Genomic DNA, 16271 nt, shown 5'->3' with positions numbered 1-16271 from the left:
TCTGTAGCGCTCAGCCAGTCACAGCATCCAAAGCATTAGGCACTTGCTAAATGAATGAAACGCTTTCCGAAATTGGTAAGCAAGCAACAGAGGGTGAAAAGGAATGAATTAGCGAAAGTATAAATGGAAAAGCCGAGAGATTTAGTCTCCAGTGGCTGATTACGGTCTGTAATGGGCAGCTACTGTACTATTAATCAATGATCCTGGCTGGAGTGGGGTGAGGGATAAGAGAAAAGTATGAGGAAAAGAAGTGAAAAAAAGCACAGGATGTGAGAACAAAGGAGGAGAGAGAGAGGAGATGGACAGAAAACTCTCCACTAATCACCTCTCAAGCTCAATACTGACACGCAGACCTTAAGTAAAGGTCTGTCTTTGTTTTTTCTGCTGCAATATCTTTAAGATTTCTGAAGTGATAACACAAAGGTCACACTGTACCGCATTCTGCACCAAGCACATCCTTTTGCTCATGGGTCCAACAGGCAAAGACTGCAGGTGATCCTCAGTTTGACGTGCTTAAGTAGTACCAATGCACTTCCTCCTCATATCGCTCGGTATCCACGATTCTTTCGAGGCCAAGAGTTCCCACAGGAGACCTTCATATCCCGTAAATCCCCCTCTTCAAGTCTTTTTCTCCCCTCAGTCTCCATTTTTTCCCTATTCTGACAGGCCTCTCTACTCAATGATAGAATGTACATTTGATACCTTGAAGTCTATGCTTGCAGTGACTTCGAAGATGTACAAATGTGTCAGACTGTATTCTGATTGAAATTCTTTTTTTCCTCAGGCAGGTCTGCCCTTTGAAACCTTCAGACCCGTGTTTCCCATAACAGACAAGAGAGGAAGAGGGCTTAGCTCCTTTGCTCCAACCACTGCAGTCCTTCTTGCCCTGATGTGACTTTCCTCCTTACCGGTGGATACAATCAGTATTCCCATCCCCTGTTGCCTTTTCACGTTGCAGGAGTTCATTGTATGAGAAAGAGTGAAAGACTCTTTTTTTAGAGTAAAGGCCTTGACAGACCGAGGGGCGTGACGAGTTGACGACACGAAAATGTGAAATACTTTGCTGTGAATATTTTTCATCAAAACCATTCATTCCGGCAGAAATACAAATTTGGGACAGTGGCAGCCCTTTTTCAATAAAATGTTTGAATAGAGTCGCACAAGCGCAGGCAGAGGACTGACCCAGAGCAAGTCTGGCTTCTGGCCGCCTGCCTGAGCCGAAGCTGTAAGCTATTTTATTGAGTTTCCTTTTAGCAAAATGCTCTTAGGGAATTTCTGGGCATAATCTTGATATCACTTTGTTGTAATGTTCACATAGGGATATACAAATCATACAGGAAAGTTATTAGGCCAAGTGTTGTGTGAGAGATGGGAACTATGAACCCAGCTATCTTGATATACGAAATGTGTCTCAATAACATAACAAAAGGGCGAATAATTTAAGAACATATATTCTTAATTATCACCCACCCATCCGTATTCGTGATGACTGGGATTCAGAAGATTGAGGGGAATTATCTGCACCAAATACTTTAACATCACCTCTAACTCCAGTCCTTCTCTGCCCTGTTAAGTAAGAATTGCTTTAGATTAAGATGATTAAGTGCAAAGTAGAATTTTAAGTGGCCTGCACATACATTTGGCTTGTTACCATGGAAACATGAAAAAAAAACTCCAGCTACAATGGTCCACTTTTATGAAAAATGAATATGTGAAAGCTTCACAAAGTTGTTCTGTGTGAAATGTCTTGTGTCGTGCTTTGATTATGAAACACTGTTTTCCCACTGTATCATGTACAGGAGACTTTCTTTCTTGCCCTGAGATAAACATTAGAGTGTTATGTTCTAACCTGTTATATCCTTTTCTAATGAGTGCGAGCAACGAAGTACAGCTGGGGCTATAGGAATGTCGTTATTTGGTCATAAACCAAACTATTGGACACATAAAACATTTTGATATGATGATGGCGTCACATAAAGAGTTAAGGGACCAGCAAAGTTATTAAAAAATTATCCCGAGCGAAACGTGTCATGAATTTCTGTACAAGCTTTCATGGCAATCCAGCCAATGGTTATTGAGGTATTTCAGTCTGGACCAAACTGGCGTACCAGCCAACAGACAGTCAGGCCGAGAGCGTGCACTAAAAGCATATACTTGTGAAATAACTACAAACTTAAAAGCACAATAGAGAGAGTAGCTTTGAAAATGATTTTCTACACAGGAATAGCATGCACAACTAAAAACACAGGCCACGTGCATACCTCACTGGGAAAACTCAGTGCCAAGAGCTAAAGCTAGGAAAAAAGACACCTTGGACATTGAGATATTCATGCCGTTAGAGCAGTTGCATAGTTACTCAACACCTACGGTATTACATAGTTCTCGATAGCGGGGTGCTGTCAATCAAACAGAGCCAGATGGCTCTGTGGTGGCAGAGAGTCGTTAGCTAACACATTGTCCCTTTGAGATTAGGCTTTTGGCAAGTTCTGATCGACCAATTGAGTGCTACTGAGCAGAGTTTTAAATGGCTTTTTAAAACTGACTCAGATTGATCTCTGTATAGATTTTTATTTTTGCTCCAGCTGTGAGATAGACGCACCAACAATTCTCAGAGAGCGGACATTTTAAAGAAGTCGTTGTGACCTTTTGAGAGAGCTGGATGATATGAATGGGTTATCTGTTTTCTTTGTGCTTTCTATTCAATCTCTAACTGAAAAGATCAACATTTACATGGACCCAGAGAAAGAGGAGAATTCCATGGCTACCTGAGGACGTCACACAACATCGACATAAACAGGAAGATACTGTACGGTCCAGCAATTACAGGAGACAATATTGTCTTGGGCACTACCAGAGAAGACACAAGCTTAGATTACATCAGATAATAATGTCGTACTGCTCCAGTTCTAGCATGTTGAATCTAAAAAGCCGTAATCGCCATGATGCAATACTGACAGACATGATTTCTTAATTTGAAAAGATTACTCTCTGATCTTTGCAGACATCATTGAGTCATTGTTCACATGGACCAGACGGAGATGACTTCAGTCCTTCTAATAAAACACAGATGTGAGCTGTATTCAAACCTGACCGTGTCACTGATCTCAAAGGTTTTGATAGATGAATAACATCCTTGAAGAGCATCACATAATATATCACAGAGCAGGAGTTTTTGCCAGAGGAGCAGAGGACTTTGGAGGAGAAACAGTGTGCTCTAGCTCACCATGGATTGGACCACAAAGCTCTGTCTAATAGCAAAACACCACAGATGAGCTGTAGCACCATTCCTGAGCCACAGTGACCCAAACTCAATCTCCCTGTCCAAGCAACCCGACCACAAGCAGATCAAGATTTAAAAACCATTAAATTCCAGTGGCCACAAATAATATGGCCCTTTGACTCTGTAATCGTTTTTTTTTTTTTTAAACAACTTAAAAAATAGAATTTGTATTACCTTAGTATAATGAAGAGAGCAAGAACTTTGTCAACCATTGAAAGATACACAGTCTCTACCTCTGCTTAAACATACGCTCTTCTTTATAGAGTTATTCTGCACTATATTGAAAAGAAAAAGGAAATGGTCTTGAATTAAATATGAATTAATTAAAATAGACAGACATTTATTTTACCAGCAAAAAATGTAATTTGTTTGGTGAGAGCTGTCTTGGTAGCTTTTTATACTGGACTGTATGACTTAAGACAATTGTATTATCAAGGAAGGCTAAATGCTCAGAGATTGTTTGCTGCAAGGACATGAAGATTTTTTTTTTTTAAGCACAAAGAAGTCCAGGAAAAAGCACATTATCTTTGGGCCTTCAATGTATCCCACACAGCCGTTACTGTAAGGCAAGGTAAGTTGATTTGTATAGCACATTTCAACAACAAGGTGATTCAAAGAGTTTCACATAAAACCATTCATTAAAACATAAAAAATAGTCAAGAAGCAAAAAATAGAATAAAAGTTGCAGTGCAGTTTAAGAAATAAAATGCACTAGCGAGATGCAGAAATTGATAGAAAATTCAATTCAAGGCAACAGCAAACAAAAAGTCTTCAATCTGGATTTAAAGGAGCTGAGAGTCTCAACAGACCTGCAGCTTTCAGGAACCTTGTTCCAGATATGTGGAGCAGAAAAGCAGAACACTGCTTCTCCGTGTTTAGTTCTGACTCTTGGAACAGAAAGTAGACCTGACCCAGATGACCTGAGGGGTCTGGACTGCACATGTGGTCAATGTCTATCTTAAAACAGGGGATATTCTAATCCTAAATGGATGATAGATGTTTGTGGTGGCTGTGGGGATTGCAGTTGTTACAACTTTAATGTTGCCTCTAACGATATGGCAGACAATATTGTCTGTGCTGAATGGTGGCCAATATAGTGCCTCGACTACCAACTAATGATGCAATTTCAAACTGCTCCTACAGAGGCATCAGAATTCAGCTCTGCCAGCGATGACAGGTGGTGCATGCCAACATTTGTGCAACTTGCCACAGCAAATGCAGGCTGCACACAGTTCATACAACAGTTCATGGACAAGCTAGCAACCATCTGAGTGTGTGTGTGTGTGTGTGTGTTCACCAAGGCAGTGCAAATGACCCTTCTCTGGAATAAATGGACATTCCTTCGACATACATAGTTAACATTCTAGAGGCACAGCTATAGCCCTGTTGATTGGCATGAGACAGATGGGCAAAATCCACTTTGGCTCTAAGAAAATGTGGCCTTTTTGCTGCATCTAATGCGTTGTGATACCTCGATGTTACAATACGTAGTCAGTCAATAGAAGAACTGAACAGAGTTTTATTTAGATGGATGCATTTTATATTTTGCTTTATTTTCTCTCTCTACATATGTTCTAAGTCCACTACACATAGAGGTCTCCACATAGTCACTCCTTTCATCTTCAAGAAACAGCTACTCAGTACCTTTCAGATGTCCAAACTCCTCACACTGAGCCCAAGGGTGCACTCTGACACCCTGCAAAAAAACTTTATTTGACCACTTTAATGGAAGCTACTATTCTCTTGAAAATAGGAATGTAGATCATTTCTAAAAGAGAGAGCTCTCCCTTCATACCTAGATTCTTCTTCATAACAGTAAAGCACAAGGTCTGCATCACTGCCCACTCCACACAAATCCGCCTGTGGAACTCATTCTTAATATTACTCCCATCTGTCAACAAGACCCTGAGATACTTGACCTCATTTGGAGCAGACCATCATTTTCCAATCATGTATTTGCTATTCTCTGACATGTTGCATGCTCATTGTCCTAACTTAATGTCTATCAAATATGTGAAAGCATAATCACAGCAGACATCGTATTATCCAATGTGCTGAGACACAGAACCACACAATGGAAAATAGTCACAGAATTACTGGCACAGAAAGTGAATGCACTAATGATAAATGTTTTTCTTTGTTTGGTACAATGGTATGGCATTTGTTTACCGTAGGTCCTTCCTGCTTCGGTATGCTTCTTTAGAATTTCTTTTTAATACAATATATCCTTGAGCATCAACTGAAAAGAAGCACTATCTCTTGCCATAAATTAAGTTGTCTCACCACGTCCTTAATGTGCTCTCTCAGGGATTTGCCACACCGCATACAATCTGAGGTGTGAATTCTGCAGGACCCTAGAGGGCAAAGCTGCATAACTATGACATCAGCCAATAAACTGTTGGAGCACACAGGGAGACATGCACACTAGCTAGTGTGTGTCTGTGCCGTTCCGGATGATATCAGCGGATAAATAATGATGAGATGTAAAAGGGTATGGACCCAATGAACAAGAGAAGGACATCTGTAGAACACAATGCCATGTGACACTTCATGTTTGCAATGTGGGTACAGATTCAGCGGTGTGCTGGAGAAATTTATCAAAGTGTTGTGTAAAAGCAGTGCACAATGTGGGGATATACATACATAAGCTATGATCAGACATGCATTATTCTGCTTCTATCTCGTATACCCATTCCATTTTACTCTCTTGCCAATAGAAAAAAAACACGGCAAGGACTACAATTACTACCACTTGTGGCAAATTGTCAAGGAATTCAGACAAACATGGCACCTTTATTTTTCATCTATTTGGCACATGCTTTTGCCAACTGTGATTCACAATAAGTTCATTCAAACTCAATAAGAACTTTAAGTTTGATGTTATCATAGAGAAAAAAACACACTGCAGAAGTACCAGACATGACTGTTTCATCAAGGTCAAATCCAAAGGAGGCATATTTTACAACAGCATTAAATTATTTGATCTTTAACACATTGGCCGCTGCGGGATCCAGGTGAAATGGGCAAAACACTCTGTTATACTCCTCAGCCCCCAAATATAGATTAAAAAAAATGAATCATCGTCCATCTAACAACTAATATTCATATGTTGATGGATATACCACTCTTGTCTGAACTCGGTCTCGATAATGGTCTGACCTGAATCCACTTATATTTCCATGCTTCTGTCCCCAGTTCTTCACAGTCTGGCTATGCCTTTGTAATTTCCTGTGACTTAGAAATCACCAATGAAATGATCTGCTTGTATCATGCGGTGTGATTCAGTTCATCTGCTCTACAAGCTGTTACCCTTACCTCCGTACAATCTTCATCTTCCCTTGAAGAGTGCTTCTTTCATCTGTTGTATCATTTACAACCTATCCACACTCTAGTCTGCTACTGCTAAAACAAGTTAACATTTAAACCATATCCTTTAGGTTTATGTTGCCTTTAGTTCTAGTCTGTAATCAGCCTAACATTGAGCATGTGCAGCATATTCCCTTGGGTATGGCGTATGAGATGGTTTGTGATTTCACAGTTCACTTACACATTCAAATCCAACAGCTGTCCTTAGTGAATCCTATAACACAGGATCTAAAATACTAGTTCAACAACAATTGCATTCAGTAAGGGCTTTAGTTTTAAAAGGAAGATGTAACACTTAAGGCTGCGTGAGTTACATCAACAGGGCCAAGGTCAAAAGTAGTAACAGCAAAAACAGAGGGAGGCAGAGTGGAGGAGATCTGGGAATGGAAAAAGGGCGAACGAGAGAGGGGGAAAGGGGGCTGCGGAGGGATATCAACAACTGTGACAGCTGTGTGGATATGGCGAGCTGAGCCATAACAGGGAGGTTCCAGGGCAGGAATGCAGAACAGATCAGCAAGGCACTGGTTTGCGCTTAGGTCCGAAATGGCAGGCACAGCATACAACAGCTGCCTAATTCCAGACTTCTGCCTTCATACCCCACTTCTCATTGAAAAGCACAAACTGGCTTCCGAAAAACTTCTCATTCCTTCTATACCTGCACATGCTTTTTCCTGCCTGAATCCGTCACTTGCTTGGACCCGAAAATGACACGACACATGAATCAAATCATAGTGTCAATGAATTGACCAGCAATGCAATTCAGTGAGACACCCAAGCACACCGTCAGAGTTTCACATGTTATCAGCATAACAAAGGTTACTAGGCTACAAGAGGAGAAATGTTTCTTGTAATGCTAAATGAACGCAGCCACTGAGAAAGGTATATAATTTCGTACTCCCTTCTGCCCAGCAGACATCCAGATGTTAAATGCTTAAAAAAACCATAGGCTCTTACCGGCCACAGAGTTCGGCCTCGGCATCATGAGGGAAGAAGATGTCTGTGATGAGTATGGAAAGGGTCCCTCGGGTGAGTGATTTTGAGGCTGTGATGGCCCTGCTGATGTGTTGGACTGCTGCTGCTGGTCTGTCCTGGTTGGGGTGTCGGCTGGTACTGCAGTGGTGCTGTTGGAGTCTTCTTCGGCCACAGGAGAGCAGGTGTCAGCCCGCACACACTGTGCCAGGCCATGGCGCCCGCTGCCTCTCAGGCTGCCATCCTTACTCCACTCCAGGCTGGAGCCACTGCGGTCATCATTCTCAGAGGAGCTGGTGATGGTGGCTGAGGGGAGATTAAACAGAGAGGGAATTAGAGCAAGTGAGGGAGGTAAGATGCTCTTTGTATTCTATGAACATCTATCTGTCTTCATCTTTAATGAGATACTGAGCTGTATTGGAACTTTTAACTTTGAATAAGTCCCTGCTTTTTCTCATTGCCCTTATCAACACTGTTAACCACCTGACGTTACAGAGACTGTCTGCTTCCAACTGGAACGACATGATAGCATGGACTAGAGTTCATTTCCTCAGCCCAGAATTTTAGAATGCTTTCTGTTCTTTCTACCGATCAGTCAGAGGACCCTATATAATATGTTGTAAACAGCTAGTGAATGCAATACATTGACACAAAATGCAACCGTACATATATAAAAAGAGTAGAGTAAAGAACTAGTGTTTGAAACTGCCTTCAGTATTTGTATGTCCAGACAGGTGTTTTGCTAACATGACAACAAATCCTTTAATCCTCCCTCAGGCCAACCCAGGCATCTAATACAATCCCAAAAGATGAGTGGAGGGCCAAAGCTACACAAGCTGCAGCTGGATACAGAAACATCAGTACGGTCAGAGGACAGGAACCGACTGTCCAGCTGGCAGCTTTTGCATCACACTCTTAATCTGGATTTGATCATGACGCAGCACGTTACATCATTACTAATATTAACGTAACACATCCTGGCATTGTGACTACTGTGATGTTTACCTGGTGAAATATGATGTCATTCATGACAGCAGTAAGGTTTAGGCTTGCTCTGAGCATGACACAAAATGGAAATTGGTCAATAGACATGCATTTGTAATGTGCCGTTCTAGCTGTCTGATCACTCAAAGCACTTCACACTACATTATTCTCCCATTCACACATACAGTACATTCACACTGATGGTAAAGGCTCCCATGCAAGGTTCCACCTCCACATACACCACCAGTCTTCCAATTGGAAGACAACCCGCTCTACCTCAGCTGCCCATTAGCAGTCATCCCAGTAAAGAAGAGGTTACAGTAATTCTTAACTTGTTGAACTATAGCTCCTGGCAAGAAATATCCTTTCATTTATTCATTCAAAAGTATGATGAGCGTGTGATTTGGTCATAGTTATTGCTACAGGGCTGTTATAAGTCCTTCTCCAGGTGCCCCGTGCAGAAACTCCTCTGGGAGCTATTTTGTAAATGTTAAGACGTTGCAAAGTCTCCCAAATCCACCAAGGAGATTTTAACGGCAGTACAAAGCCAAATTAATGTGCTTTTAAAATCAGAGTCAGAGTCAAACTTCAAAGAACGGGGAACATTAATCACTGGTTGGAATCTGACTTGTGGACACAACATAGCTTTGTTCTCGTCCATGCCTGCACAGTCTTATCCAGGCAGGTGGGTGGGATGTTGTAGCCCAACGTCACATTGTGTCATTCTCTTACAAAGTAAATTCAGATTTGACACAAGTAGCTTTACAACGAGAGAGATCGTGCTGGGCGGCAGCATGCCGATGTTCCATGCTGGAAGATACTATGTCACAGCTTCCATAAATTATTTAACAGCTCGCTAAGATATTGCTCTGGGGGGACAGAAAGACTGACTCATGGTAATCAGTCTACATCACTTAAAATCCCAATTGTTGTGTTTTATCTGGCTTTGGTATGCATTGCTTTGTACTGCGGAACAATCATGGCAATGAGTTACCTAAACAGGGATCTAATGTGACATATTCTAGTTAGTTCATACGAGAATATTACTTTTCCCCCCAAATCCAACATTGCCTTCAGAAGTTCAACCGAGGATAACTGCAGGATCATGCAGTGACAATTTGCTATTGAATTCCCACTACAAATATTCAAAAGACATTTTCAGAATGAATTTCGAACACTTGTATAGCCACCGGAAGGTTTGTGACTAGAAATAGCAGACGGATTAATATATCAATAGACCACGTCGTATTCCTGTCAGCTTGTGTAAATCCCCAGATGTCTTGCAGGGCTATTACTAGAGATATAATATAACGCTAAAGTCTGGCAACTGTCACCTCAATGCTCTCTCATACAGGAACAGCTCTATAGAAACTCAATAACTGACACATAGTGGCTTAATACAACCTGACAAATGCTATTCAGTGCCACAAAAAAATCCAATGGGTTTAACTAAATGATGAATGAGTGACACGACACAGGGGAAACTTTGTGGTCTCAATCACAATGTACACATGAGGTAACATTCTCAGATTGAAAAGAAGAGCTTCATTGGAAATGATGTAATTAGTTGATATTAATATAGTATTGAGTGTGTGCAGAGAAATCTGCAGGATTGACTCATCAATTGCATTCCTAACATGGTTACTGAGTGCTTTGGCAAAGACACCAAAGGTGGATTTAAAGAGCAGGGAAGTCAGTTTTACACTGGTTGTTTGACATTATATATCATGTTTTATGTTATCAAGGTTTAGATATGAATGTCTGTTGAATTATTTAGTTTTGCATCATCCTGAACAGTTTTTTCAAATACAAATGCAGCACAACAGTAAAACATTTCCACCACTGGCCCACATGTGGCCTGTGGAGTGTTCAATGTAATGTTTACATTCAGTGTCTCTCTTGCCTTGTGAGTCTATATCTTTGAGACCTGAACAAGGTTGGATGCATTGCTCCCTCATAAAACATCTTCAAAGCTGATTTTAAAGGAGCTCTATACGGAAACATGGTGATGGCAGAGTCAGCGGCCAGCAGCTAATGGTGCCCGGAAACTAACAGCGCAAAGAGTACAAACAACTGCAACAGTGCTGACAGACCAAACAGTGTTAGTCTGGGGGGGGCAACCAGATGGCGGGTGCTTCACAGTTATCAACAGTTATCATTGTTAAAAGGCATATGAGCACAGTGCACAGCGCTGTTACTTAATTCTCTGCTCAGGAGTACATTACTCCACTATATTGACAGCGCAAACTGTTGTTTCCTGCATATTAATCCAATTATGGAAAACTGTCAAAAATAATATTTCAAATTCTATATTGTTTCCATCCATGTTTGCTAGCTTTGGCATGTTGTTACATCAATCTGCACATTCTCGCAGCAAAGGCAAGGAAGTGTATTGCGTCCGTGAAGAAACAAACAAAACAGGGACTTGCTTGTAAAAACATTGCTTGTTAATGCTACTTTTAGTCAAAAGCTCCACAGATTATCATGAAGTGAGGAAATGGGTACTAGTACTAGTTTCAGTTTTTTCCTACTCCATACAAGTTGCTATTTGAATATGATAAAGCAGTTGGTTATTTCTCACCGATGATCCCACTGTCTTTGCTCTCAAGTGTGGAGCTGGGGCTTGTGATGGTCCCACAGGGGCTGGAGCGGCTGAGAGGGGGGCGGCTGGCCGTGCTGTTGAGTGTTGAACATGGACTGTCGGTGCTGGGAGACGTAGTGCTGCTGGTCAGTGTAGAGCAGGGGCTGACACCCTGGCTAATCATAGAGCACTGGGGAGAAGAAAGAGCATAGAAAAAGGTTAAGGTACACCATGAATGTGCTCTACTAATCAAATATGTCAACGAAGTATGAAGTCAACCCAATTATATACTGTCAGCTGGCAACATAATCAAATTTGTTCAGCATGAACAGCAATAAATACGACAAAAACTAATATCTTACAACCTCATTTGGAAGAAGAATGGAGACAACTGTAAGAATGAGTTGATTCAAGTTCTTTGCCCATTTACCAAGATCATGTAAAAGCAATGCAAATGATTCCCTCAAAAGTAAACAAGCATTTTACGTGTGAGCATGACCATGTTCCATCTAAGCTCAACAAAGATCCTTTAAGTTCAACTAAACTGACCGGTAAAACACCATAATTAAAATGTTCCCAAAGTCCAGCCATTATAAAAGATATTGAATAAATATCAACCTTGTATACATATTGATGCATTTGCTGTCATCTCTTTGAATCCCCTATGGCTAACGCAGGCTTGTGGTCATTTTTGCTGAAATGTGCGCTCATTAGAGGGAACATTGAGCATGACACACAAGCCGAAAGGGCATAAGCACTGTAAATGGAGCAAGGCTTGACAATTACACACTCATATGTCTGAAGGGACCAAAATAGGCCTGAAGAAAAATTCTCAAGGGAAGAAGTATCTACTTTGTTGTGGCACAATAGATACCTTCCTCATTCATGCCACCAAGCCTGTCTCTCAACCAAACAGCAGCTGAATCTTTGTTTGAGCTAACTGACAACCGTAGAAATCCAAATTTAAGCTGGTTTGCCGTCTTCTTTCAACAGTATTCTGATTGCAGACAACATACTGTAGCTCAAGAATCATCTTTGCCCAATGTGAAAGGAGCCAAAGCCTTCAACCACATACACTACTCCATACACAGCAAATTTCTAATAAAAGCCACTATTACAAGCCCAGGTCAGCTGAAATCAACCTTCATCCTCAATAAATCAACTTCGCTACACATATTTTGTTGCCTGTAGGAACCTTCATCCACAAATGACTTCTCCAGCACCACTTACTACAATACATGCATTACCTCAAACAACCTGTTCCAATTAAAATCTCAGCAAACTATCACAAAACATGTTTAACAATATACCTGAACTCAAACATCCCTAACCAGTTTTAAAAGCCTCTTTAATATAGTGCACTACCATTTTTAATAATAACTTAACTGGAATCGTTAAGTTATTGTAGTACTTCCTGTGTGTAGTGGTTATAACGGCGTTTGTTAAAACAATAACAATCTGTGTCCCGCTTCAAACCTTACTGCAGTATTTCTGCTGCAAGAAAAATAAATTCTTCTTTACGCTGACTGTACTGTCAAGATAGTAAGACTCACCAATGTGAGATGTTCCAGATGCACTGACTGTTGCCGTTTAAAGGTGTTCTTGCTTGTGCAGTGACACACTGAATGAATACACGCAGCAGAATAGGAGGGATTTCACATTGCTTAAGGCATGAACAACTTGTGGCATGCAAATACCTCCATAGAATTTCCTATTTCTTAGTCCAACCTGTTTCTTTCTGTCAGTAGTATTTGCCCAGCAATTTCCAGCCGAGGGATGCACCCGAAGCTTACGCCACCTAACAAATCACAGTATGAATCAAACAGCTAGCTGACATTTCATAATTTACTGTTCGGCAGAACTAAAAACAGGCATGCTGAGTTTAAGTCATGCTGTAAAACAGCAGTAAAGAGGAAGAGAGAATTGCTGGCAGATGACAATAAAGTGCTCCTCCCCGACTGGGCTCTATAAACACACACCTACACGCACACAAACAAGCCATTCCCACGTCTCAACTAATGAACATGATTGATAAAATACTTCGGAAGTCTCTTTCTCCTTCTTAGAATTGCTGGTTGAGTGTCAAAACGTGTCTAAGGCACGAGATAAATGAGGGAAGCGTAGCGTGCCGGGCTCTGCTCTTCACACAGCCGGAGCTTAATTAGTAGAACCGAACAAACTGAGGCTCAGACCTAACATAACTCTATTTCTGGACCGGGACTCAGTCACTCTTGTTACATACTCAAGAGCCCCTGGAATAGCACTCAAGTTACTGAGAGACTCACACACCACACTGGAGAGAGAATAAAACCACATGCAGCAGAATTTAAATATTCAGTTACTTTCTTAAAACAGCTTCATCATCTCTAACAAAACAGTTTGACAGTTACCGTTGTTTGTTGTGCCAAAAACTTATTCCCAGAGGTGCCTCCTAAATCCCCATCCAAAGATAATGCACAGTGGGAAAAAATGAATCAAGATGCAACAAAAAAATCCATTCTTCTGTTACACTGTCACAACTCCCTCCTCCTCTCATCCTTACTCTCTCTCTATCTCCTCTATCTATCTATATGTGTGCTGCAGCAGTGGCAGCAGCTGCCGCTGAAACAGGGAGTGAGTTGGAGGGGAGGGAGAAAATGAAATACCTTCTTTTCACTCTTGTCGTCCATAGGTATGCGTGCCGTACCCGGGATCCCTTCTCCTAGTAAAAAGCCCAGCCTTGTCATCAGTTCCTGAGTGGCAGGGGAGGAGGAGCTTGGTTGTTTCTCTGTTTGCAGCTCTAGAGAAGAGAGAGAGAGAGAGAGAGAGAGAGAGAGAGAGAGAGAGAGAGAGAGAGAGAGAGAGAGAGAGAGAGAGAGAGAAATGCTCAACGTTAGCGGGCAGATCCCCTCTCTCCACTGGATGGCCCACACAGGGCCACTCTGCCTGCCCTGCCCTCCTCGGCTCTGCTCCGAAATGCTATGCTGCACTCTCCAGCTGCTGCTGATGCGGTGCAGACTCAAAGAGGGGGAGGAAAGAAGAGCAAGGGAGTGAGAGAAAGAGAGGGAGTGAGGGAGTGTGGTGGGGGCTTGCACGACTTGAGTGTGTGTGTGCATGTGTGTGTTCGAAAAGAAACGGAAGACATGTGAATGTCTTGCATTGTTAAGAAAGAAGGGACTGTGTGTGTGTGTGTGTGTGTGTGTGTGTGTGTGTGTGTGCGTGTGTGCGTGTGTGTGTGTGTGTGTGTGTGTGTGTGTGTGTCCTGCAACGCTTCAAGTGCCAAATCCAGGGCTTTCTGGTTGTTTACAGCTCTCACTCATAGAGCCTCTGAATATCAATGAGTGGACCGAGGCTTTCTCCAACAGCTTAAACTGCCAGCAGTCCTAACTCTCACGACATAATACTTGTTCAGACAGCAATTTCAAGGTTGAGATGCCACCAACAAGGCAGAGATCACCTGCAATCTATTTTTGTTTATTAATATTGTTTTGGCCATATATTACATAAAACGGAAAAATATTTCATCATTCATACATGCACCTCAAATGTGGGTGTGGCAAAGTAATTAAGGAAGAGTCACAACATTCCCTGAGAGTGAACAAACTGACCGACAGACAAACAGCGGAAGTCAGAGAGAGAGGGAGCGAGAGAGTGGGAGCGTGAGAGAGACAGCGAGAGAGAGAGAGAGAGAGTGAGAGAGAGAGAGAGAGAGAGAGAGAGAGAGAGAGAGAGAGAGAGAGAGAGAGAGAGAGAGAGAGAGAGAGACAGATGTCCAAGGTACAAAAGCTTATTATACAGCTCTCTGTCAGCACCTTTTCCTCCTCTCTCCTTCATGTTCTCCTTCACCCTCTTTCTTCCACAGTTATTAATAATGCTGGCAGTCAATCTGATAAATAAACAAGTTCAATCCAATGGCCCAGTATACTGCCAAGTCCCAATGAACTCAAAATCACACATCTTTGGCATGGGAATAGCCACGTACAGACAATGTGTTCTCCTCTATTGCAAATATAGAGAAATCATCAAAATGATTACTCTCCATCTAGGTCTGCACGGTTATGGCAAAAAAGGTCTTTTAACTTAATAAGAATGGTCCTTATTCACATGGCATCTCCTTGAGGCAAAACCAAATTATACCAAATACTAAATTCAGTGCTTTTTGTTTTGCCTATCTGTTCTCTGTTGTACAACAACAATACAAAAGAGAGAAAACTAGCAAAACAAGTCATATACAGCATATATTACTCTCTGAAGTGTGTGTAGGCAGTACCATGAGAGCTCCCCAAAAGTGAAGCCAAAACATCTCAAACTCCCCCTGGTGGCTGGCTGATAGTTTAGGAAGCGCTATATTTGATATGGTAGAGTTTTCTATGAGCGGAGCACGCATTTAAACCGTCAATATCACAGTTGATGGCACTTGTGGACAACTAGTAATCTTAAAATGAGAATGACTCAACTGGCAGACTGGTCATTTTAGTGAAAACATGTACACCTGCAGATACACTGAAGCCGTTACATGTCCTCTTTGGTTGGCAGTTTGTTACTTTTTAGGAGGAAAAAGACATTTCAATTTAAAAGTAAAATGTATTTAAATTAATGCACGACAGAAACACTTTTAATATTGGACCATCCAGAGGGCTGCAATGCCAGTCAATCTCTTCTCCATATTCTACTGTGAAATATTCTCAAATCTATGTTTTCTTACTAAATTGCTTTGTGTTGTCTGTTTATATCTGCAATTGGTGTCTGCTGTAATTTGATACAGCATGTTTGGATGCTACTTTGTTCTAAATGGGTTTTATTAAAGTCCTTGTAGAATTTGGGGGAGCCTAAATTTGATCTTGTGATATTGCAGGTAGTGAAGCTGCCTGATCCGCCTTTGAGGCATTTTTATATAATTGTATATATTTCCTAGTCGTGGCAGTGAAATGAGTGGGGAGTAACTCTTCCCATGCAGTCTTTGGAATGATTACATCTATACTAAATGTCCTAACCTAGTCGAATTCTGAAGTGTAATTAAGATATTAAGCCTAAATAATTTGGGATTTTCATGTTTCTTCTATAATCAACCTTTATTTTTGTGATGTCAAGGGGAGGAAATAGGAAGAATGA

The 16271-nt window shown here is 41.4% G+C and overlaps 1 protein-coding gene across 1 annotated transcript in view; it reads right to left on the bottom strand.

Annotated features, from left to right (window-relative positions):
* The window catches only part of tanc1b (tetratricopeptide repeat, ankyrin repeat and coiled-coil containing 1b), a gene marked incomplete at its 5' end in the record, with an annotated part of 80582 nt that overhangs the window by 28953 nt on the left and 35358 nt on the right, over positions 1–16271 (bottom strand). Inside the window, 3 exons of the mRNA XM_079230737.1 lie at positions 7601–7921; positions 11181–11370; positions 13826–13959. Of these exons, the coding sequence (XP_079086863.1) occupies positions 7601–7921; positions 11181–11370; positions 13826–13959 (645 nt within the window). The remainder of the gene's footprint in view (positions 1–7600; positions 7922–11180; positions 11371–13825; positions 13960–16271) is intronic.

The sequence above is a fragment of the Taurulus bubalis genome (genome assembly GCF_910589615.1).
Source record: "Taurulus bubalis genome assembly, chromosome: 15".
In the NCBI taxonomy this organism is placed as follows: domain Eukaryota; kingdom Metazoa; phylum Chordata; class Actinopteri; order Perciformes; family Cottidae; genus Taurulus; species Taurulus bubalis.
The sequence above is the reverse complement of the archived record's forward strand: the minus strand, read 5'-3'. Positions and strand labels throughout refer to the sequence as shown.